At 37.5% G+C, this 26,629-nt stretch overlaps 1 protein-coding gene across 2 annotated transcripts in view; it reads right to left on the reverse strand.

Annotated features, from left to right (window-relative positions):
• Positions 1-330: 330 nt before the first annotated feature.
• Positions 331-26,629, reverse strand: part of FRMD6 (FERM domain containing 6) — an 87,354-nt gene continuing 61,055 nt past the window's right edge. For both annotated transcript variants that reach the window (XM_081289392.1, XM_081289391.1), the window contains exons 6-14: positions 25,566-25,752; positions 22,045-22,200; positions 19,018-19,083; positions 18,100-18,168; positions 15,248-15,422; positions 9,895-10,230; positions 8,707-8,838; positions 5,383-5,474; positions 331-3,309 (exon numbers count right to left, since the gene is read on the reverse strand). In XM_081289392.1, the coding sequence (XP_081145518.1) occupies positions 3,025-3,309; positions 5,383-5,474; positions 8,707-8,838; positions 9,895-10,230; positions 15,248-15,422; positions 18,100-18,168; positions 19,018-19,083; positions 22,045-22,200; positions 25,566-25,752 (1,498 nt within the window). In that variant the 3' untranslated portion in view covers positions 331-3,024. The remainder of the gene's footprint in view (positions 3,310-5,382; positions 5,475-8,706; positions 8,839-9,894; positions 10,231-15,247; positions 15,423-18,099; positions 18,169-19,017; positions 19,084-22,044; positions 22,201-25,565; positions 25,753-26,629) is intronic.

Below are 26,629 nucleotides of genomic sequence, written 5' to 3' on the forward strand. Positions count from 1 at the left end.
ATTCCAAACATTGTTTGGTAGAAACTGTGAAAAGTCTCCTTGGTTCCCTCCCCTCTAATTTGACAATAAAAATAGCACCTGTCTTGTGGGAATATGAGGATTAAATGAGTTAATACATGCAGTTATAGAACATGCAAACAGGGCCTGGCCATGGTGGTGCCCAGTGACAGCTACCACCATCATCACTAACAGGACTGTGTTGCTTGGAATTTTATCACAAAGGGTCCTTTAGATTGTCCTTTAATATGTTCCATCATAGGACAGAAAGACAGAAAGAAAACATGCACTTCTTCATGCTTCTTGCTCGAGAAATTCTAATAAGAAAAGACATTTTAAAGGCAAAAAAGTAACTTTATTGACTACTAATCTTACCATGAAACACCTATAAGAAGTAATTACAAAATAATGCAGTTTCTTCACATACTTTTGGTATCATCCTGATATGATGATCCTTTCACAGAAAGGATTATTTACAGTTTATGTAGATATAAAGCTCATTGTTGCAAATACAAATGTAGATGATGTATAGAGGCAGTATATACCAAACTGGTATATTTACTAGCAATGGATATGTAACAAATGCAGAATAAATAACAGCTTTATACTTTTCCATTTTTATTTTTTAAAACATTTTCCAAATACAAAAATGTAGATTATTCAAAGTGGATTTTCATATACACACACATATATAATTCTGCTGCAAACAGTGGATCGAAAAGCAAAAATGTTCCCTAGCATGTCTCATTTTTGAAAACCCACAAGACTATTCACAAATCCAATTAGAAAGAGGGTATGCAAAACCACCAACAGTGATGGCAAAACCCTGAAGGTCTGACTCTAGCTGAAGCAGAGGAAAAAAAGTATAAGGTGCTACCTGTTCAATTAAATATTTAAAAAAAAATATCTGCAAGAAACATTAAGGGCTAAGGAAATGCACCGCATTATGATCTGGGTTCTTCAGAGTACAAACTTGACCAGGATTTGACTTTTAAACATCTACAAGATATGGTGGATTATTTAATGACTTGTAAATAAAAATCATTAAACAATCTCTTCATTCTTTTATTCTTTATACATAGACTGAGATACTTTTATACATTCTGATATCTGAAACTTTGGTTCTTTGAAAGCATTTGATGAAAACAAAATAATCTCATGACCATAGGACTACAGGGGACTTTTGTTTTCCTCTTAAAGTGTCAGGTGAAACTAACTGGATGAGCTCTTTTGCTGCTGTGCCCTACATGAAGGGCAGCATGGGTGGGGCATGTTTGCAGTCACGAGTTTTAATACTGACTCCCACCCACAGTAACACTGCTATATTCTATTGTCCCCCTAAATCTATTTCTTTGTTACCTGAAAACATAATTTTGTACAAAAATATGACTTTCTTTAGAAAATAATATATAGTTTTCTTTTAATAAAACCTGGCAAATAGCAAAAATGGTTTATCAAAATATGGTAAACAAATGTTGTAAAATACTAAATCATTAAAAAACATCCTATAGAAAGACATTGTGCTATGAAGTTCTCTCCTGAAGCACAAGCAACAACATTTTTACTGTACATCAAAAGGTGGATAGGTTTATCCTTCTGACTTGGTTTCATTATATATCACAACAGCAGCACACACTGTCTTAAAAATGGCCCTTTCTTGTTTACTAACTTCTTCTGTACACCTTTACTTCAAAATTAACAAAAAACACCCTCCAGATCAGTGGCTTTCAACCCTGTTTCATATTAGCTCCATCTGGAAAACCTAAAGAAAAAGGAAATTCTACCTGGGTCCCACCCATGTGAGACTGATTTAATTGGTCTGGGTTAGGACCCAAATATTGTTAGTTCTTTTAAAAGTTTCCCAAATTATTCTATTATGCAGTCAGGGTTGAGAATCATGGCCAAAGGCACATGAGGAAAAAGTCTTCTTAACTCTACATATATCATCTGATTGTCTGTAGGTACTTATTCATTCAGTGATGTATCCTCAGTACTGAACAAGGAAGTTTATATATGCAAGATAGTTATGGAAGCCAAAATGAAGAGTTAGTAAGCTTTAAACACATATAAACACACATAATCCCATGTATTTATATATGTATAATATATACATATAGTTAGGGTATTTTGGCTAAGCAGAAACTAGCATTACCATCACTTGTTCTTGATAATTGAAAAGTGAAAACAAACAGAACACCACCAGGTACGTTTTCTGAGACATTCCCATTGTTTCAACAGACACCAGCTTTGTAAATGCCACAAAATGTATTATGTCATGAGCACAACTCATCTGTTAATCCAAGGAGGAACTCAACTGAATCCCAGAGCTTTCTGGAAGAGCACAGAGGAGGACGTGAAACTTATCATGTGTGAAGGAGTCACAGGCATCCCAGTGTGCACACTCTTCTGGTTATTGCTTAGTTCACGTCTTCTTGACTATCAGTGTGGGTGCCTCTGTTATGGACATATCTTTGGCTTGCTAGAACCATGCGACTGTGACCACTTCATTAGTGTTCACGTTGGGACATCCTCAGTGAGGCAGCAATGGCTATATACCAAGCAATAGACTCTTCATTACAAGAAGAGAGAATCCTCCCTCTCCTCCTTTAAACCATGAGCACTTTATGAGGGAGAGGTTAAAAAAAAATTTTACAAGCAAACATATAAGCCTAACATCTTTCATGTGATAAAAACTGTAATGTTACATTTACTGAAGTAAAAAACAACAGATAAACAAACACACCACAGTCCAACAGTTTGAAGGCCTGGTAACCTGTAAAGCACATTTCCTTCCAAAGGATCAATAAACTTCTGGGCACTTGTCTTGCTGTACATTCTCTGTAGTTCCTTAACCTCTGCATAATACTTAAAGTGCAATTGTCCCAAGGCTTTTGTTTCCATCACAAATATTATAAAGAAAGAGCTATGGTTGGGGTGAAGAAATATGGCACAATATGTAAAGAACCCATGACTTCCACAGCCGCTGGTAAACAGCAGGCTGCCCACCTGGCTGCACACAGGTGTCCTTTATACAACAAACTCTGGAACTTCATCATGAGTAAGATCCAGAGAGAAATATTTGCTGGTTCTCTTGACTGGAAAAGCATCTTGGATGTTGACGCACTGCTGAGCCAAGCAGCTGTTGCAGTAGAGGCCTTCCTCGTCCAGTTCATGACCACACCCAAAGGTGTAGCTCTGAGCAGTGTCCTGACACAGACCCGCAATTCGCAAGAAGTCTTTCTGGTAAAGTCTGATGTCATCAAGGCTCAAGCTATGTCTGTCGGTGGAAGTCTTTGGTTTTCGACATACAGTCTGAAAAATAAGGGAAGGTTGAGATTACTTTAGGAGTCTAGACTAAATGAAAGGTTAGTGTGTTTGCCCTGCAAAGAGAGATGGTACAAAGACATAAAAAGCTAAATAATCCTTATATGTTAGAAAGTGGTTTCCAATCAGTAGATTTGGGGCCTCTGAGACTCTGTGAGGGAAACATGTTACTACCACCACCACCACTGATACCAACAGCAGCCGACTTTTACTGGGCACTTGCTATGTGTCAAGTCTGACTTAAAACACTTAGCATGTATTAAGCCATTTAATTTTCCCAATAACTATAGAAGACAAATGCTATTATTCTCTCCATTAAAAGATCAACAGATAAATAACCCAAAGCAAAGAAATGCAAACTCAACAGAATCCAACTATCCCCAGCATTTCAGAAATCAAGCAATTATCATAAACTAAGGCTGTAAAGATAACAATACTATTTGCTTTTCTCACCAGGATATGGCAATTCAGTACAACTACACTCTTGTGCTGAGGTCTGTTATCAGTTTAATAGGAAATAGAAAACAAAACAAAATAAAACAAAACAAAACAGTTATCAATCAAGAAGCACAATTCAAAGAAGGAGTTTTTAAAAAGCCAAAATTCCTGAGTAGAGTATAGAGTGTTCTTGGTGCTGAAAAGGTTGAGAGGTCAGTACCAAGATTGAGAGGCTGTTCCTGAATGCTCAGAAATTGTGTCTTGCCAAATGCTTTATTGCAGGTAGCAGATTTTGGAACTCATTATCCCATAAATACGTTTAAAAATGGTTCAGATAATTATGGGAATGGAAGATACTTAATGGGCTGATTAAGAAAACCAGGCATCATATCTTTAACTGTTGTTGCTCCATACTAAAAAGGACAGCCTTGCTAGAACAAGGTATCACTTTTGCTTGCTGTAAAAGTTGCAAGACATTTTGCTACCAAGTGTCACATCTGAGTGGTACCACTCGTGCAGGATGATCTCTGTGATGATGCAGTCTTCCCAGGCTCCAACAGGATCTTACACAAAGGATCATTTGATCATCCCCACAAGCCCTCCAGGCACACACACATGTATCTGTGATGTTCACATGTGTAGGTGTGATATCTGATTCTCAGCTGAGTCTCATGGACAGTTTTTCTGTACAAAAAAGTTAACACTGGGTGGTGAAGCTGCAAACCACACAGTCTAACTTGAGTTTGAACTCCAATTAATCATTGCTAGCAGAGGGTAGTAAAAATGACTTGGAATTTTCAGAAAAATATTTAATAAATGTCATTTTTATATTATGGATACTTTGATGGAAATAAGAGGAAATATGAGAAAAAAAGAAGAAAGGGGTAAGAAGCAGGGGATAAAGAGACTCAAAATGCCAGAGAAAGAAAGAAGGAAGGAAGGAAGAAAAAAAGAAGGAAGAGATAAAGAAAAAAAGAAAAGAGAAAGTACACACATACATACATACACAATACAGAGAGAGCCCAAGAAAGGCATATGAGGAGGAGCAAGTGCTCAGAGAATAGCAGTATCAGGCAGATTAAATCCAAATGCTGAAACCCTAAGTTTCAGAGTACTTTTACTATATCTTTTTACATTTTAATAGTTTAACAGTGATCACAGGTTGTCAAATGCTCTAGTTCAGTATACTTTAAAAATTCAATCTTAATGCAATAACCAGAGTGTGGAAACATTTCTGCCACAAAACACCCAACAAGAATATTATTCCCTCAGGTTTTCTGAGATCTACTGCCCACACAGACACACGCACCATGCCTGTGCACATACACACACACAGTTAACCTGAGGCTTGAAGACCATAGACTTCCACCTATAGAGAGTATGCAATTTATGAAAATAAAAACCACCTTAAAAATATGCAATTTATGAAAATAACAACCACCTTAAAAATAAGTGGAACTAACAGGATGAAAATAAATTCAGAATAAAACAAGAACGTATGTATCTGAAAAGAATCATCTCCTTGGGTTAATTTCTTGCTCATTTATGTAAATATAAATAGTTCCTGATTAAAATTTTCTCAAATTTCAGTTGCTAACTTAAAATTTTGAATTCCTTTTGTACCTGTGGAAGAGAATCAGTACTCTGGCCACGAAGTTTGACAACTGTTTCTGAAGAGCTGGATGTGGAAGAACCAATTTCTTTCACAATCAACCCTGAGGTAAAATACAGAGAAGAAAACAATGAATATTTCAGATTATTCACAACTCTATTCTGACACATGCTACTACTAGGAAAGAAAAATCCAATAGTAATCATTACTGAAGACCCTTGCTGTGACCCTTTGGTGGCACATATGCTTTTGCAGGAAAAGAGGGTAGTGCATAAAAGTGAGACTAGAGTGGAGAAAGAAGTTTAGAATTAGAATTTTCTAAAACAAACTTCTAAATAAGCTATTTATGACAACAACAGAAACAGACAAAGATGCAGGTATAAAGTGGTCTCTGTGAAATCTCATGAAGCCTCTCCCTCCTCCACGTATCACCAACATTGAGTCTACCCCCTGGGGAAGAGGATGCGGCCTTCTAGGTTTGCTTCCACTTGGAAAGGTGGTCGTTAGGTGTGGGGATTGGTCTTAGAGTCAGACAGGTCTGAGCTGAAACCTGGCCAGATAATGAAGTATCTGTGTATCCTGGCCAATGACTGAGTCTCCCCATGTCTTAGTCTCCTCTTACAACTTGGGGCTGATAACAGTATCTGTTCACTAGTGTTGGTTTTGATGCCTGACAGTGAATGTGTGACAAGGGTAAGGAGCTCCTCTTGGCTGATGAGGCCACTGTGGCACAAATCTCCTACTACAGATCCCACCAGGAAGAGACCAAGGTGGGAGGCCACAGTGAGGATTTTGTGCCAGTCTTTGAGATCAACATAGACCCTAATCACCTCAGTGCTCAGGGAAAATCTGACACATTTGCAGAAGCAGAAACCAGGGCTGACATTTCCCTTTATGACTGTGGCATGTAAGTAAAGTACCCTGAGGGGGAAAAAAAAGTTTCAGAAGCTAAAATTACTGACGAGAACTGGAGATTTAAATGAACACCAGTAAGACAGGTAAAGAAAATGAGTAGGTCAAGCCCTAGATCCTCCAACAAGGCCAAATGGCTTAGGAAAAGTACACCCAACCTCACAAAGAAAGAATCTCAAGAAATGGGATTTTTATTCAACCAATGCCAGTAGCCTATAGAAATGGCTCTTTGTGTTCTATTCCTTAAGGTTTCAGAAATATCTCAATGATTCAGAACTCAGCAGATGCCTTGTGTACAGTGAGGATTCAATAATCAGTTCAACTGAAATATGAAATGTAAAAACATTCCTGGCAAACATGTGGACAGTTTAAGAACTCTCAGGCAAGGCTCATGTTCTAGGGGTTGGTACACACTGCTTTTGTAGAGGCTTTCTTGAGAAAGACACTTATCTTGGAAAGAGCCCTAAACCTTTAAACAAATCCTTATAGGAATGTGTTGACTTGGGCTGGCACATGGTATGGTTCCTTGTGAATTTAAATGTATCCTTGGCTATCATGCCTGCAAATACTCTTCTCCAAAATCCACACTCACCACAAAAAAAAAAAAAAAAAAAAAAAAAAAAAAATGAATCAAGCCAGATGCTCAAAACTCTGACCTACCATTACACTTCTTAAAAAAGAAGGGCAGAGTTGTATCCTTCATTCCTACTCAACCTTAGCTCAGTGTTTTAAAAATAATGTTTACATGCTCACATTGTAGAGAATTTGGAAAAAAGTCACCATAATCCTATCATACAGAGAAAAGGTAAATATTTTTATGTATTTTCTTTTATTATATAAACATTTTTTAAAAATTAAATCATACTTTTATACAATTTGTACTATTTTCCTTACCTATCTTTCTTATGTTATTAAATATTCTTTGAAAATCTCATATGTAATGGCTGGATGACATTCTAAGAGTATAATTTAACCATTTATTGTTCTTTTCCTTCTTTTGGTATTACAAATAACATTTCAACAAACTTTTTTTGTGTATAATTTTTTAAAACAGCCATCCTATTTAAATTTTATTTCTACTTAAATTACAAAATTAACAACCTTATAAAAGTTGAACATAGAAATACACAAAGTACAAGTAGGCTGTCCCCTGTCCTCCTTCCCACAGGCCCTGCAGTATACACTGTTTTAAACTATTTCATTTCACAAATAAATATATGTAGAGCTACCTATGAACCTATCTTTTGCCTATAATTGTGAGCTTATACTTAACATATATTAGAATGTATTTGTGAAGAGAAAGTTCAATATAGTAAAGCAAATGGGCAAAAGAAGCAAAGTTTAGCATATGAACTAATAAGCACATCTACAGGGACCAGCATCAAATGTCTGTTGATAAGGGAGAATGGACCTGCAGAGTGTCTGCAGGGCATGGTTTGTCTTGGTAAGTAAATTAAAGGTAATTAAAGGTGGCCTATATTTTTGCCCAGCAAGTGCCAGGATGATGGGGCTGTATGCATCAGTCTGTTGCCCTCTGATTTTTGGTGCCTGACACTGATGAGAGGCTCAAGCATTGCCCTGGGGCTGAGGACCTGACAGGGCAATGACAGGCCACACCCCAGTTTTAACAGGGCTTTAAACTCCATCAAAGCTGGAAGTGGAAGGACAATAATTACTCAGGCCACTTCTACAGTGCTGGCTCCTAAGGCAGATATCCTGAAAGAACAGAGACTAATTCACGACATATGACAAAAGCAAATAGAAGCAACTGAGGTTTAAAAATGAAAGCCACACTGCTGCCTTTTTTAGATAGTATCTTTCATATGGTAGAAACATACATTTTATATACTATTATGTAATCCTAAAATAGGGTGACAGTGAATGCATGTCTTCTAGAAGAATTTATACCAATATAAAACTTAGTATCTTTTTAGGTCAACCCTGTTTGGTATGTTTTTCCTCCAGACTCCTATACTTGTATGATACAGTGGGGAACAAAAGACAAGGCAAACCTAGAGGCCTGACTTCTGTCTAGACATGAAGCACTCGTCTCTCTAAATCTACAGGTTTTCTCACCTGTAAGAATGTAGGAGGCCAGACTGAAAGGTATCCAGGCCCATTCCAGAGGCATTACATGATTCTCTGACTCTAATTTAAAATAGCAAAATAAAATAAAATAAAGAAAGAAAACCCATTATACAACTACCTTTTGTCTAAATCATGGGATAAAAGAAGCTAATTTCCTCCTTTCTCCCTCAGAGGGCACTTGGCCCCGAAGTTGAGGACAGTGACTCAAAGCAGCTCTATTCCAGTCCTGCCTCTGATCTAGAGCTCCCACCTGCCCCTTCTATTTTCTGAGACATATGCTTTTTGGTCTAAAATAATATACTGCCTCAGGGAAAGAACTGGCCATAAGAGCTCACCAGAGTGTCCATTCAGCTTCCTTGACATGAGCATGTCCTCTGTGATGTAAATGCACATGTCTGGGCTGACTTCCAGAGATTCCTCATTCATCGGCTCCAGGTCCCTGGGGTCATCAACCAACATCTCTATTTCTGACAAGAAGAAAAAGAAGACATTTAATAACATGAAGGGAAATGGTGACCACATTTTGAAGGTAGTCATATAATTATTCAAATTTGAAAGTAAATCTGCTAGTGAGACTCTTCAATAGGAAATTCTAGGGTTTCTCAGCTTCAAGAGTCACTTGTTCTCTTTTCCATAAGCCTTCTGTGTTATCTGTGTATCCTCTCATGACATGATTTGATTATCAATTATTCTTTAAGAATGAAAACTGCATGACCTTGCTGTGATGACCAAGGGCAAACTGAGGCTGATGAGCCATTTGCTGAAGGCCAAAGCAAGGGTTGCTGATACAGGCAGAATGGGCATTCCTGAAGCTCCCCCTCACCCATAGCTGCTGCTCTGAAGGCAGAGACTTGCTTTGAGAGCCATATGAATTCTACAGTAAACATGTTCTGTAGTTTCCCTTAACAGAGTCAACATGTTTTCACCCAACTAGAATGCTATGGTACTCATTTGAGACAGAAAAAATATTTAAAAAGAGGCAACTGAAGCTAAGATAGGCTGACATAGGCCATAGATCTCATCTGATTTCCTTAACAGAGACTAAGTTTCTAGCAGCCAGGTGCTGTACTTTGTTTATACTCCCTATAGTTCTGCTTATGTAGGAAGCACTTAAAAAAATACCATACCAATCCAATCAACATCATGGACTCAAATCTTCTTTAGGGGAGGGAGTGGAAGTTCAAGATGTTTCTGTCACTATCACTGCACTCCACTCTGCTGTCCTAACCACTGCCTTTAAATATTTCATCTCGGAGTCAGAAATATAAATGCGAGGGCTATAGGACTAAACTCCACTCTACTTCACTTAAACAGCCAACCCTCTGGCTGCAAAGAATCTGGACCAGAGGGCTGCCTTGTTCACAACCAAACACAAGCAACTCAACCAAGTCACAGGGGAAGACCACATGATACCACTTCTCTATTACCGCTACCTAGCTGCTCCTTAGATACCAATTCTACAGAAGCAATAGTTGAAAAAACTACAGGGAAAAAAAGTGATCTGGTGATGACAGTACTGTTACCATCATCCTGTGAATCCTCTTCTAGACGGTCTTTGCCACCACTCTCTACCCCTGAGGTGTGGGAGCTGCCGTGGCTTGTCATTGAGCTGCAGGTCTTCAGTTTGCGGTGGATGGCGCTGCTGGAGTAGCTGTCCTCTGGCCCTGTGTCCCTGGGCTTGGTATCTGCCTCAATGCCTGAGGTGTGGGAACTGCTATGGCTGGCGGTGGAATGACGAGACAGGCGCTTGTGCTTCACGCTGCCTGCGCTGCTCCCGCTGGCCCGTGACCGTTTCTCCAGCTGATCCATGTCAAGGTCCAGGTTGTCGCTGATATAAGATTCCCGGTACTGCTTCTTCTCTGTGTGGTGAGAACACAGCTCATCATCATGTCAACTAAGACACAAGGAATGGCTGGCTGGCTTGCGCGAGTCATCAGGCCAAGAACAAGTACAATTTCAAATTCTGAATCTAGTGACTGATAAGTGGTGACAACTGAGAGAGAAGTTTGACTTAGGAGGATGCAGAATGAATGAAAACCAACACAATAGACTTGAGGGAACTATTTAAACCACTCAGCGTTCTGAAGCTTCACACATTAGAGAGAAGTGCTGTTCAAAGTGCAGTCATAGAACACTTCTTTCTACAAGTTGTTACTGTCCCATAGTGAAATAAATATAATAAATGAGAACATTTAGAAACTTCCAGAGCAATGTGACAGTCACTAGTGTGATTTTGTATTTTGCAAAAGTATCAGTCCATAACATATTAGATATTAAAAAAAATTGGTCCTTTTTCCACAGATAATTTCAGAAGCACTGCTATAGAAGACAATTTAATTTGTTTGCTTATTCATTTGTTAAATTTGGTCCAATGTTAGGTCTAGCTGCTGTATACAATTTAAGAAAAAACTATTCTGAAAATTTCTCTCAAAGATTCTACAGTTTAGATTTTCATGAATATGAGAGTGCTTTTCTCCATTTAGTGAGGCTTTATTATCTATTTAGAAAACACAGTAATCACTACTGGTCTGATGATTTATAAACATGTGGCCTCAGATTAGTAAAACTATTCTTTGATTTAACATGTCAGTGCTGTTCTTTAATGTAGTCAAACTTAGACATGAGAGACAACAGGGAGCCTCTTTTATTAAAGCATGAAGTTAAAACTGAACTGCAGGTATGCACTGATAAAAAAATATTATTTTTCTGTTTCAGGTCAGAAAATGTAAAAAACTGTTTAGCCTCCTTGCTTTCTCAATACTGATGAGAAATAACACATTAGACCACTATTAAAGACAAGAGTGCACTTGGGGAATGTTAAGTTGGTGTTATTTTACAAACTGCTAACTAGAAGGGTAATTGAGGTCTCAGGGGGTTGCTAATGGATTTAATTGTCTTATTTCTTGGTTAAGTGAAAATACTTGCACTCCTCAGGTCTGAATCCAGCTCTGAAGCACAATCACTATAGCCTCCCCAGGGAGGCAATGAGTGGCAGGAGACAGAAGATGCACTTTCCAGAATGCAAAATGCAAAAAATGCTTGGGTAAGGCTATGTAAACATTTCTGGGCTACAGCTCATTCATGTTATTCTAAGGAATCAGGCTGAAACACAAAGGCAAGTATGTGTAGCCACAGAGAAGGCAAGCTGGAACTCAGTAGCAGATCCCTTCCCATCATCACAATGAGATGGACTCTGATGATTCCCGACTTGTGAAGTCAACATGGGCAGAGATGAAGATGCAGGATCAAAGGGGCTTACTAATTTCTCATGTAATTTCTATACACTGTTGTTTCAAAATAATAGCCATGTGGCCCAGTTATCCAAATAAAAGTTGGAAAGAGAAAAATAAATAAATAAAACACTGCTACAAGATGCTGTATTTCTATAGGTCTAAGACAATTAGAAATTGTGGATCTAATATTTCAAGTTTTCCTGCATCTTTAAAAATAGTTCTTTTATCTAGAAAGTCAAGAGCCATCTGTTTTCTCTCATATGTGGAAGCTAGATAGAAAAGAAGGAAAACAAAAGGGGGACAGGTTTGGAAATCTCATGAAAATAGAAGAGAGACCAGCAGAGTAAAGGAAGGGGACTAGAGGGAGGGAAGAAGCATGGGAAAGGGGAAGTAATGGGAAATTAAACTGACTAAATTGTGTTAAGTACATACACTAATGTGTAGCAACAAAGTCCACTATTACGTATAATTATAATGCGCCAATAAGTTTTTTTTTTTTTAAGCCCTTTCACTCCATCTTCCTGATAGGCTCAGAATCAATTACAGTTCCTCTACAGTCACTAGTTCACTTATGTGAAAACGTAACAGGAGCCTAGTGTAAATCATATTTGCTGTCAACATATTAGTGCAGCCTTGCTGTTCTAAGGGACTAGCCTCTATTCTCTTCCTAGTTTGTGTCATTTAGGCCTTTTGCAAACATTTAAAAAGCTTCACCCAGTTCCAAAATGAGAAAAAGGCTTAAATAATTCTGGAATTTATTCTAAGAAATGCAAAATGCGATCTTTTACTCCCTGTAATAATCATTGGTATTAACAGCATAGATCATCAATCTGTGTTCTTTTTATTCCCTCTGTTGTAAAAGCTCAGAGACAATAGTTTTTCATGCATAATTTTTGAGCACAGGAGAGTAAATAATACCTCTTAACCTACACTTAATAATATATTCAAGTTACTGAATGAAGTTGGACTTAAAACTTTTTTTTAATGACACAAGGCAATGTTTTTCCTTCTCTTCTAAATGCTATGAAGAAATTCTCATTATCATTTTCTACCATAAAATGGTAAAACAGTGTCACAGATAAGGCGATTCTAAATGAAATTTAATTAAGAAAACTACTTTCTTTCTAATGTCAAGAAAGAGGTGCTTCTTATTAAAATGATAAGCCCTTAGGTGTAGATAAGATAACTGAATTTAGGCCAAAGTTGGCCCAGAGAAAGTTGGCTTAAGACTTCTTTGCACTGAAGGTACCTCTAAGCAGAAAAAAATTGAGCACATTTTCTTTGGAAGAAGAAAAAGAAAAGATGTTTTCCCTGAATCTATTACAGTTATCCAAATAAAAGTTCCAACTTGGGCTGGGGATGTGGCTCAAGCGGTAGCGCGCTCGCCTGGCATGCGTGTGGCCCGGGTTCGATCCTCAGCACCACATACAAAACAAAAAATGTTGTGTCCACCGAAAACTAAAAAATAAATATTGAAAAAAAAATTCTCTCTCTCTCTCTCTAAAAAAAGATAAATAAATAAAAGTTCCAACTTACACCTTTATCATCCTTCAGTCCCCTACATTATGGTTTGCCTGTTTGTCTCCTGCCAAACTCATATTGAAATCCAACTGCTGCTAAAACAGTATTAAAATATGAGACTTTTAAGAGGTGACTAGGCCATGAGGGTTCTGCCTTCATTAATGGATTAATGCCATTCTTAGGGGGGAGAGTTCACTATAAAAGGGGGAACTTGGCCCCCTTTTACTATATCTATTTCCTGTTCCTTGATCTTTGGATGATAGAGTAGAAGGCACCCACCTGGTGCCAATCCTTGATCTTGGACTTCCCAGCCTCCAGAATGGTAGGAAATACATTTTTGTTCCTTATAAAATACTTCAGTCTGTGACATTTTGTTATCGTAGCATAGAATGAACTAAGACTAGAGCATCATTGATGCTCCCAATTACACTAGGCATGAAGCATTGTAATGGACAAAGCCCTGTCCCTCCAAGAAATCAAAATCCTTTAGAATTTTATCTTAAAAACTACAGAGGAGGGTCATTAATTCTTTTAGGACCTAAAGGGTTCACCATAAGATTATCTACACAAGAATTTACTAAAATGCTACAAGTGAGAGATGATGGAATAAATGAACTTCTCAAGGTGCCATTGTATCCATTTAGGAAAGAGGTAAACTCGGCATATTATAGGATTTGCAACTACATAAGTCAACAGTTCTCAAAGGATCCTGCTTTTGCCCTCCACTGAATTCCTCTTAATATTCATGTTAGCACAGGGGAGATGTATCTGTTATATAGGGGGAGAGTTCACTGTAAAAGGGGGAACTTGGCCTCCTTTTACTATTTCTATTTCCTGTTCCTTGCCCTTTGGATGATGGAATAGAAGGCCCCCACCTGGTGCCAATCCCTTGATCTTGGACTTTCCAGCCAGATGAGTCATGGTGGGGAAGAACTGCCAGTCTGGCAGCAGCAAAAGCCAATGCATCTGAAAAGTTATATGAATTCTCTCTTTAGACTGATGTAGTCTAGTGGCAGATAGTGGGAGTGATTCATGTCCTAATTGCTGCTAAATTACCAGGGACTCTCCAAACAAGATCTTATGTGGATTGAGAGTTATGTGGATTGAGAACTCAACTAAATGCATGAACTTAAGGTTATTTTATTGGTTTTGTTGTCCTGTTTTTGCAGGTAAAAAGGTCTCGGGGTCAAAACTTGATTTAGATAATGGATCTAAGATAAAAATCTGTATACTGAGGTCCATTAACTCTAATAATCAAATTATCATAAGGCCTAATTACTATAAGAATAACTGGAACATGACTTTGAAAAACAAATTGAAAACATTAAAAAATAAGTAAATGTGTAAGATAGCATTTTGGAGAACTAGAAGTTGGGTGAGTTAGATGGAGGAATACCAATGTGCCACAACTCAAGATAAAAGGTTAACCATTAGATTAATATTGTAAAGTTGACTTCTGATTCCCTTTCTCACTCTGACTTTCCCCATTTGCAGGGTCTGGTACTCTGGGGCCCCAAATAGACTACTGTATTCCAACTGCAGCTTAGTAAAACCTCCATAGGACTGTCTCACAAAGTCCTCAGATAAAAAGTTCTTTTTTCTTTGTCATTCTTGTTGGGTCAAACTTGGGGGTCTCCCAGCTGTCAATCTGAGAGGTTGGAGACACTTTTATCACTTTAACCTAAGGAATAATCACATTGAGAGGAATTCCAGACTGCCTGTGGATAACAGCACCAAGGTGGGTGAGTGTATACAGAGCTCTGAGCTGCAGATAAAATATAAGCTGCAGATAAACCCTAGCCCTGTGCCTCTCTATGATGGCTCTTTGTGAGGGGTTTTGGGCAAGGTGTGGGAAACTTTATTTAAAGAGAATGAAGCTAAAGGATTGGGGTAACTTCAGAGATTCTGAAGAGGTGCTATGGTTGGTGGGCCTCAAGCCCATCCTCTTGCCTTCCAGGACCATGTTGAGATGTAAACAGAACAGCTGCTCTGAATCTTCAGAGTCCCAGTCTCTAAAGCCCAGGCTTCCAGAGCTTAAATTTGGTTCACAGCAGCAGTAGAGTAAGAGCCCAGGGGTAGTAAAGGCAACATTTGCTGCTACAACCCCAAGACCCTGTGATACCTTCATTTTCCTCCAGCTTCCGAATGTGGCGCAGGACAGGCTGTAGGTTCATGTAAAGGCGGTGGCTGTTGCTGAGAAGCTGCAGGAGGTGTCTGGAGCGCATGGGGCACCCTGTGTAGTATATGAGCTTTCTGGCTGAGGGCAAGCCATCTGGCAAAATCTCAAACTTCTTACCCTGTGGAGGAAAAGCATGAATCAAATTAAGGAAGAAAAACGTCTGATTTGATTTGCCAAGGCCTCCTTCATTGTTTATTTAGTAAGAAAGACTACATATTCAGAAATAGATGTATTAAAGTTCCATTCAAAATTCCCTAAGGGATAAATTACTGTTTTCCCTTTCAAAAATGTCACAGGACAGAGGATTATAAAAAACTTCAGGGAAGTATCTAGCCAATGTCCTCTACAAAACAATTTCTACACAGGACAGTTAGGGAATGTGTTTGGTTTCTCTGGTTGGTCAGGCTATTTGTATTATGGATAAGGGAAAGGCCCATCATAAAAGCACCCTGAGATGCAATTCCAACACCCTAACTCAACAAATAAGAGATAAAATTCTAAAGAGATTAAAGTATCCGAATATTTATCAAATACTAACAAAACACTGACTGGGCACTGAAAAAAAAAAAAAAAACAATGAATAAGACAAGTCCCTAATCTCAAGAAGCTACAGTCCAATGGGAAAGAAGGTAAATAAACACATGAAATAATTATAGTTTATGATAAATTCTGGAAATGCAATAAATCAGTTTTGATAGTGAACAATACAGGACACCTATTTAGGGTTTAAAAAATATAGAAAACTTCTCTAGTTGGATAAAGGAGGCAGCTGGTATTTGGAGGATGGAAAAAGAGAAAGAAGAATAACTATTAGTAGTAATATAAGGAATCTCCAACCTGGGTGACCAAGGCAGGAGGATCTCAAGTTAAAGGCCAGCCTCAGCAATTTAGCAAGGTCCTAAGCAACTTAGAGAAACCCTGTCTCAAAATAAAAGGGCTGGTGATATGACTCAGTGCTAAAAGCACACCTGTGTTCATGCCCCAGTATACCTTTCCCCAAAAACCTGACTGTTTAAGTCTGGATTATTAATATAAAAATTGTATGTTTGTGGGTGAGTCTCAACATTCCTACTGTATTTGGATATTATGAATTCTTTAAACTTTTCTAATAACAAATTAGGCAACAGAGATATAAAATATTTTGGACAGAATGATTCTCCACTGAAAGGCCACGACAGAGCAAGGAGATAGTATAGTCTATCTACACACCTCAAAGTTGGAAAGCAACATGGGATTGTGAGGCTCAGATAGAAATGGGCTTTTTTTTAAAAAAAAAAAAACCCTCTGGGCTTTCTTTTTGTTTTTAGTTATAGATGAACACAATATCTTTATTTCATTTACTTATTTTTACATGGTGCTGAGGATCAAATCCAGTGCCTCACATATTCGAGGCAAGTGCTGACCTACAACCCCAGCCCAAACCTCTGGGCTTTTTAAAGGACCTACTAGTGGATCCCAATGCTGGGATAGTTTTAACTGACATTTAGTAAGCACTAAGCATCTATTAACTCACTTAATCCTCGCAAAAAGTCTCTGAGGAAGGCTCAATTATCACCATTTTAGAATGAGACCAATGTAGCAGTTAAGTGGCTTTCTCAGGGTCACACAGCCAGGTAGTCAGCAAACTCTTCAGATAAGGTTGATTCACAATAATATTCAGGAACCATGAGTGCAGGACCCCCAAAATCTCAATTTGACTAGTACATTTTATTATTACTGAATTTGGGCCATGAAAGGAATAAGCAGAACTACGATTTGCTCACTTTCAAACAGGTCAGATCCTTTTGCAAAGAACTTGAACACAATAGAGCCAGTAAGGAGGAGGCAGGGCAGGCCTCACTTAATGTATGACTACAGTGAAATCCTGGATTGAATGGTGCCCAAGTAATTCAAGTAATGTGAAATCAGAAATAGGTCTCTTGACTCACAGGACAGCATGGAGTCAGGTCCACATTCCATGCACAATGCAGCCCTTTATTTATATAGGCCATCTTCCTTACAGGGGAGAAGCATAGGTCTTTAAATCCTTATTCTTATATACTTACTTTGTATATTTTCCAATAATTTCTGAACAAAGCAGACTTATGAATTTTAATGATCACCAGGTATACACAATATTAAGTGGAATTCTTTGAACCTTACCAAAAAAATGGATATAGATGCCAAAGTAAAGAAAAAGCTGGGAAAAATCAAGAATTTGCCATAACAAAAGAAAGTGTATCATTCCAAGATTCTAAAAATAAAAGCATTTTCCCATTAAGCATTGTAGACCTTCTTTTATAATGATGAGTTTTAAATAGTCTGATATTAATAGAAACATCTTTTCATATCACTCTTTATTCTTTGTTCAAAAGAAGTAACCTTCAAAAGCACCAGCCCATCTCCATACCAAGATACTTCACCCTGTGATTATGGCTTTCTGTTTCCAGCCCTCTGCTATAGGTTTTCCTATGGTAATCCCATCTAATGAATTTGACTCATGATTTTCCTACCCTATTTCTTCTGCAACTAAAATAACTTAGGGTACTATGGTAGGAACACATAAATTAAAATCAGTCAATTCTTTTGTTATAATATTATCTGACTTTAAGTTCACTACTCTTGTGACTGACAGGGATTATAAGGATGTAAGAAAGCAAATTATTTCCAGCTTCAATTTTTTAAAAGCAACAACTTTTATGCCTGAGACAAAATGTTTTAAAAACAAAATAAGACAAAAAATAAAGATTCACAAAAACAAACAACTTGTGAGACTTTTCTTACTTTTTTTTTTTAATCAGTTATTTTCTACTTACCACAAACACTAACTTTCCAACATTTGTCCAGGGAAAATCATAAAGTAATTGTTTCTCTTCATCTAGATTCTGTGGAAAAAATAATGATGCATTAGTTAATAGGAAAAAGAACATATACTCTAAAATGGTTCCAGCTTTTCTCTCCTAGAAAACTAAAATTTAGTAATTAAAATATGAAAGAGTTCCTCAACTCTCTCTGGAAAAGTGCAGACAGTAATTAAAAGATTACTGATAAAATTCTGTAGCTTTTAGTTCCTTCATGACTGCATTAACTGGCCCTTTTAAGCAATCTTTTCCCTTCTGGCCTATCCCTAAATTTAAATAAAAAGTCCAAAAGACTCAGACATTCAAAAGATGTGATAAGGGACTCAGACTTTCATAATTGGGTATTTTGCCTACATCAAAAATATCCTTATATGGTCCTCTATCTTGCAGGAAGATTTTTCTCTCTCCCTGGTTGATGGCTGTAGGATAACAGTATCCTACCTGCAAAAGGGTAATAGCCACTACTTATTAAAGGGACAAATTTTATCAGAAAAGGGTAACAGAAATTACAGGCTCCATATTAAAATGCCATTTTTATTTCCACAGTTATTAAATTCTCTAGAGGATAAAAAAGAATATTGAAAATCAATGCCATACAAACAGAAATGTTTGGATAGTAACAATTGCTAGTGATCTGTTAATGATGAACCTGGGCTAACTTTCAGCTTGTTGTTTTCTGTTACAGAGGACTTACTACTATCAGATCAGGCTGAGTCACTTCTTTCACTCAGTCACCATCATCCACATCTGTGCTAGACAAATAGGAAATAATAACTGGAAATGAACCACTGCGCCTATGGCAGGATCTCACAGGCACACTTTCAATGTAAAACATGGTCAATACCATTTGACACTTAATTCTCATGTACCAACCTGAAAGATCTGTATTCCCCGCATAGTCAATCCAAGGGTCAGTGAGGCTTCAATTTCCCTTTTATCCTGCAGGAATAAAATATTATGAAAATGTATATTCTTCCCCTATAACAAACAATCTAGCACCAAAGGAAAAAAAAAGAGAGAGAAATTTCAGGATTGGAAAATTTTTGACTTAACTTTGTTCACATCTTTCCACATTCCAAGTTTTCTATAAGATTTGAGAAAATAATGAACCTACATTAAATCAATAATGGCATATTCTACATTTTAAGTCCTTAGGTTTCAAAGTTTTAGTGTTTTCAGTATATTAATATCCTTTAATTTCTTATACTAAATACTTGGTTATTGAGAACTCTAATAGATAAGACTTTTTTGTTGCTTTTGCATCATTTAACTTTTTTCACCTTCCATATATTCTTACTCTTTTCTCAGATGTTAGAATCTTGAATCTAATGTCATGGTTATAAACTGAGATGCATTAGACTACATATATTTAAAATTGGGCAAATCTCCCAGCTTCCTAATCCTGAAGCCAAAAGTACAGATAAATGATTAAACATTTAAAGGATATTTCATGAGCACAGGTAATAAAACTACAAAAGCTTTATATTCAGTTAGTTTGGAAGTACTTCTTTTTAAGAAGTTCAGTTATCACTTGCCAGTATGATATGCATTCTACCAACTAAACCATAAACTGTGAAACTTAAACTACAACATGCATAAGGAAAAATAATCCTACAATTAAAAACATACTCTGAGATTTGGCCCCTTCTTTCAAGTGCTCATCTGTAATAAGTATATATAAGGTATTAAGTTCAAAATATAAAATAAAGTTACAACTAAAATATTTTCATTAACTCTCAAACCAATGAATACGTGTAGGTCATTATTAAGTTTGATGCCAATTTTCTCAAACATGGAAAAAAATATTTTTAGAAAATGCATAGTCATCTGAGATAAAGACATAGCCTATTTGGACTGGTTTCTTTCCAACTAATATATTTTTATGTAATGAAAGGTATTTCTAAGGTTTAACAGGAGAAACATCCATGACAAATTTTGACTAATTTTCCTTTCCATGCTGTACTTGAGATACCTTCTAAGATAAGATTGTGCTCAAGAAAAGATGGTTGTTCAGGTGTGAGGTGTGTATTGGTGGGAAAGGATCATAAAACAGCTTTTTTATTCCAGAATATTCCCTGTCCTATCTTTTTTTTTCAATTTAATAAGCAACACGTAAACGAAGTGTATTAAACGGTTGTCACTTGATTTCTCCAAAGAATGAAAACTGCTCATCAAGTAACAATATCTATTCACTCATTTTATTCAGTTAAATTTTTATTAAATCAAGCAGACAAGAGAGTAATTTTCTATGCAATATAGAAGAACCACACATGAAGCAAACTTGAAAAACTGGTTTTGACAAAAAAAGATACATTGGGCCTACATATTTCCTCACTGAAAGAATCTTAGTTCTTCATAAATTTCTTAAAATAGCAAACTTCCCTAGCACATAAGGGAAGAAATGATTAATAGTTATTGAGCACTCACTAATGTGCCAGGTATTCCATCTTATTATTTCAGATTTGTTACCTCCTTAAATCCTCTCAACCTTTTGGAGTATATAGCATCATTCTCACTTAATAGATGGCCCGAGGTTATGGTTATAGTTATAGTAGCCGAGGACCCAGCAGTAATAAGTAGTGACGTATGCTTTCTACCTGATACTTTATTCCAAAGCCAAAGTTTTTCTATCATTTTATTCATACTTCTAACACATTTCAAAATATAAACTGATTGTCAAAAGTATCATTTATTGGCATTTTCTCATGTAAAGTGTCACACATAAAATATCTTAAGAAAAAGGAGAGGGAGAGAGGGAAAAAGGGAGAATATGTTGGTCCCTGATTAAGTTTTCAGAACCAGCTAGATTACCCAGCAATACATCTAAATACAATTCAGTCTCCAATGGTCTAGTTAAGCTAACTTTACCAGGAGGGTGTGGCAGAGATAACAAGCACAGTAATAACAATGCTAATGATGAAAAGTAGCAAGCTTAGCACTGTGCTTATCAGGTTATGAGCTCTGTTTCAAGCACTCTTTATCCACTAATTCCTTTAGTCTACTGCAATCCTAACAGGTAAATATAATTGTTTCCATCTAACTAAGGGGGCAACTGAAGCACAGACAGGGTAAATAAGTTGTCTGAGGTAACACAGAAGGCAGGCTGGGATTCAATCCCATGCAATTAGGCCCAACTGACCATGCTCTTCATCCTATTAGGTTTGCAAACATATCTTGAATAATGAAGTGGGAATTCAGGAGTTCTTACCAAGGAAGTGGCACTTGTGGAATTGGGAAAAGAACAGAGGGAAGAGGGAAGAGAAGACAAGAAGATGAGAAACAGCAGTGTAAGTGATTCTGGGCAGAACATGCCCCCACCTCCATTATTTGGGTATGTAACCTCTGCCCCAGGGTGAGACTAGGGACACACATGACACAAAAGACAGTAAAGGATTTCAAAGAGTGAGGAGTGAGTGTGGTGGCTTAAGCACATGGGCTTTGTTATCAGGAGGCCTGGGTTAAATCCAGGCTCATCACTTAGTTTTGTGACCTTAGGTGAATTACTTAACCTCCTCAGTTTCCTGGTCTATAAAATGAGGATTACAGTTCCTTACTTATAGAGTTATAAAGATTAAAAAAAAAAGAATACATATAAAATGTGCCCCATAAACACAGTACTCCATAAACATTAGCTATTGCTGTGGTATTCTAGTAATTAATGCATAGGATGTACGCAAGGTTTCACTTTGAAAAATAAGAACTGTTAAAAAATACTCCATCCTGCTTCCATGCCAGAGGGAAAGCACCATCACTTTCCAGACTAACCTCTGATAACAAAGTACAGTTCAATCAAAACTTGTAAAAATCAGTTAAAAAAGGAAATCATAATTTTCAAGAGAACTAAAATCCTAATTGAGAAGGTATTTTTCTCAAAAGTTACAGTTTATTTCAGTTTTGTACCTTATACAATCTGTAGTAATGAACTGCAACATCATCCAGTCGAACAGCCTCTTTGATATATTTAAGATAAGCCTCGGAAGCGGTCAGTGCAAACTGATCTTTGTGCATGTTTGGAATGTGCTTCAGGATGTAGTCCTTCCCCCTCTTGGAAACAACCTGTTGGGATACAAGGGATGTGCAATGCAACATTTGTTTGAGAGATGTAAGTACCACCCCCAGCGCCAAAATGATAAAAGGGAGAGAATCTAAAGCAGGCCATGTAAACTGGCTAATTTCCATTAGAAAATTCCCACTTTTATTCTGTTTTCATCAACTGTTAAGAGACTAAGCTGAATCAGCTAATGCTATAAGCCAGATATGCAGTACTATCAGCAGTACTGTATATCTAAGAAGAAAAGTCACAGGAGGTGGAAAAAATAGGTTCTGTTGGCTTTAAAGTCACCAGAAAAAAAAATGACATGCAAACTTGCATAATTTTGTACACATCACAGTTTATACTTGCAAAATGATTGGCACAATGAAATACATTTACTGTCAGCATATCTGCAAGTTCTTGATCCTACTTAAATTCTAAATTACAGCCACGGAGTGGAAGAGTAAATGTTCATCAAAAGAAGGCCAGGGACTGGGAAGAATTCTCCAAAACATTTTTGGTTCTTGCCTAAGAGGCTATGAACAATCTATTTGAATACTTGTGAGAAAACAAACTCATTCGAACATGCATTGTAATTCCCTGTAGCTTAGATTTTCATTAGTGTAACATTTTAGATATCAAAAATATATAGTATCCAGAAGCTGCAGGCTAAGAGAAAGGTGTTGATTAAAGACTTAGTTGATTCCACAAGTATTATACAATATGTAAAGAATTATGCATGAGCAAAAAGTGCTGAAAATAATCAAAATAAAAAATTAGCGATTTTTTAGCCTAAAAATGACTTTATAGATATTGATATTTTGTTTCTTTCTATTTAATAATTTATAAAGAATTAAACTTTATAAGTTATTGAGTGATTATCCAATTTTGCTGAGAACTCAAACTATAGGTTTTTCTAGACTTTTTTTTTAAAATGGGAATCACCTAAATCAGTATGTGTCAATATTTCTTTTTTCAGTTCAAAACCCACAGAAAATAATATTTGTAAGAGTAACAGAATGGATAATTGGGGTCATCTCTAGAGTAGAGGAAACTGGTACCATAGCACACTCTTTGGGGATCTCTGATATAACTATCAAATTTAGGGGCTGGGGATGTGGCTCAAGCGGTAGCATGCTCGCCTGGCATGCGTGCGGCCCGGGTTCGATCCTCAGCACCACATACAAAGATGTTGTGTCCGCGAGAACTAAAAAAAAAAATAAAAAGAAAAAAAGAAAAAAAAAAAAAAGAAAAAAAATAACTATCAAATTTAGTGTCTGATTGCAACTAGAGGAAGCAAGAAAGCAACGCACTCCACAGTGAGAGCTTGACACACACTGTGGTTTCTCTTCAATGAGTAAAGCAATGTCAATCAGAAATTTATTGAGCATTTCAGTGTGAACTGAAGATAATAAAGGTTCTGTTTATGTCTGGTCCTTGGAATATACTAAGAAATGCTGAATTTACTGGGGAGAAGAGATGGACAGATCATTTGAAAATAGATGGACAACACTTATGTTCAAGGTCTTCTTCAGCCAGAATAGGGCCTAGTTGGACTGCCCAGAACTGAGTTGGAAGCCACACCAGAACTGAGTCTTGGAGGACCCAAAGGAGTCAGCAGACTTAAAAGGGGAGGGCATTTGGGAAAGGAAAGATAGTAGAAAGAAACAGACATTATTACTTTATGTATATATGTGACTGCGTGACCAGTATGATTCTACAACATGTACACTCAGAAAAACGAGAAATTATATCCCATCTATGTATGATATATCAAAGTTCATAAATGCATTCTACTGTCATGTATAACTAATTAAAACAAATAATAATAATAATAAAACCATTACATGTGGGGAAAAAAAGGGAGTGGGTTCAACTGGTCAAAGAACTACAAGAAAGGCCCAGAAGTGTGAAACACCACAGTAAGTGTGAATACATATCAATTGCAGAATATTGCTAGAACAGAAGTTCAAGGTGCTGGACAACCAGAGAGAGAGTGGGCGGGGTGGGGGGGGGGAGAGAACACGAGAGAGCTAAAGAGGCCAGCAGAGACCACATTCTGGGGAGTTTCTAGGTCATACTTAGGAGCTCTGGATTTCACACCACAGTTGACAGGGAAGCTCCAAAATCATCTCAAGCTATGGAATAAGCAAGGAAGCGACAGTGCTGCTGAGAACTGGAGCCTGGAAAATGGTAGGGACCATGAGAGGGAGGGAAACCATGAACACAAAAGGATGTTATTTCTTAAGCAGGGTGACAGGTATTGAAGTGTTTTATCAGAGGATGCTGTGGAGGATGGCTGGACAGGACAGGGAGAAGGCATGGTTATAAGACAGAGTTCCATCTGACTCCAGTTTCTGAGCACATGGGCAGATGACATGCCCCTGACAAAAAGAGAGATAGGATTACACAGAAGTGAGGTGGGAAGATGATGAATTTGATTTAGGAAATCTTGAGTTTGGGTACTTAAGGATGAATAGCTACCTCACAGACATAGGGGAAAGAAATAGATTTGGGAGTTATCTGCATATAGGAGGTTGTTAAAGCTGGTTAAAGGGTTGGGGTTGTGGCTTAGTGGTAGAGCGCTTGCCTAGCATGTGTGGGGCACTGGGTTCACCTGGGAAGGAAGAAGCTAGAAAATTAAATACACACTACATTCTCAGAGTCCACAGTGCTAACCATTATGCCATGTAACTTTATACTACACACTGCTTTTTCAAGCAACTTCCTGAGAAGGAAGGCAACGGAGGTGGCTCTTCTTTCTCTGGGTTGTATGGACAAACACTCACATTCTGAGTGTCCTGACTAAAGGAGTGTGAGTCTGAGGAGGGGCTGATGACACAGAAGAGAGAAAAGAGCAAGATCTGTAGGAAGGATGGGAAGATAAATGAATTAGGGTACAGAAAGGGAGTGACAGTTCACACTGGAACAACCTAAATTTTCTTTCTAAAGTAAAGGGTGGCTCCTCTCCTAGGAGGAAAGGACGTGGAGGTCAGAGTGAGAAGTTGATTTAGATTTGTTTTCTCAGCCCAAGAAAACTGTGAATGATCTCATCTTTTAAGGAGTAATGTTTTCCTACTCAATGGGGGAAAATACTGCTCTACTAAGAGTGAATAATACACAGACAGTACATGGTGAAGGAGAATGGCAAATTCAAGTTCCATCATACTGGTGGTAGAGAATAGACTCTCCCCCATTAGCTACATGCTGAGAAACACATCAAGACACGTGCATCATGCTCTCAAGTGTTAAGTGTATGTTGGGGCATCATGGGTGGTTTTAATGGCCCCATAGCCATGTGGTTCCCATCTCTTAAAACAGTATAAGAAACAGCAAATTAGAAAAGTACTCAAGAAAACACTCATGAGAATTTGAAAACAGTGCCTACCCAAGATGGAAAGTAAGCCTCTGGCTCAAAGTATTTTCCACAGTGCTTATTCCTTTTGAAGTTCCCAAGATCAGCCTGCAGGGCAAAGGCTGCCAGCAGGAAGTAGGCCTCCTCTCGGAGCACACACTGAGAATGGAGGACTTGTTTTCTCAGGTGCCAGTAATAATAGTATCTTGCTGCTCTGTCACTAGGAAAATAAAAGAAAACAGAAATCACATTTTGGTGAACAATGCAATGGCATGTAAACAGAACCCAATCCTGTTCTCCATCTGGTGACAGGAGCCCTTTTGTTTCTTCTCCTCCCACCACTTCACTGAAAAGGGGGTGAGGGCTGCTCATGGGAGTGAGGGGAGGGGAGGACTCCAAGTCAGACTACCACAGCAAAGATAAGGCTTTTGATCCATCACAGAAGGGTAGAGATATTTACTGAATGCACAGAATGGACCTATTAGAAGCCAAGGCATCTGCTGTATTTAAAATAGTTTGCTACCACGATGATGCTTTACACATGACACAAATAAGTATAAATATAGGAGTAATCCTGGATTTAATGTTTTGCTGTTCTTTTTTGTTTCCTAGCTGAGCCCTTACAAATATCAGAGGCCCTTTTAAAAATGTTTGTTTATATACCCTTCTAGAAAACAAAAATCTGCTTAACAATAGTGTTTTTTGTTTTTGTAATTCTCTGAGAGTGAACTAAAAGCTTCCCTTAAATCTGTTACTTTTTTTATTAAGTAGATATTACTTTATATTTCATAGACAGGGTCATGACAACCATATGCTGCCCACAAAATGAAGAGCTACTAGTGCACTCATGACAGTCCACTGAGGTCAGAAATAAATACAGTCTCCATTAAAGATGGATTATGGAAAACCTGGTCAAAGCTCAAAAAAAAAAAATTGTTCATGGGCAAATAGGATGCTTTGCAATCAAAGTACATATGCAAGAAAAAAATGTGTGCATATGTATGTATTTTAATGAGCTAACTGCCTCCTTACCATTTTAGGTTGACTGTTTACCTAAGATATATAGCTCATTAGTAGATGATAATAAAAACATACTG

Source organism: Spermophilus citellus, assembly GCF_964194105.1.
Source record: "Spermophilus citellus genome assembly, chromosome: 4".
Classification (NCBI taxonomy): Eukaryota; Metazoa; Chordata; class Mammalia; order Rodentia; family Sciuridae; genus Spermophilus; species Spermophilus citellus.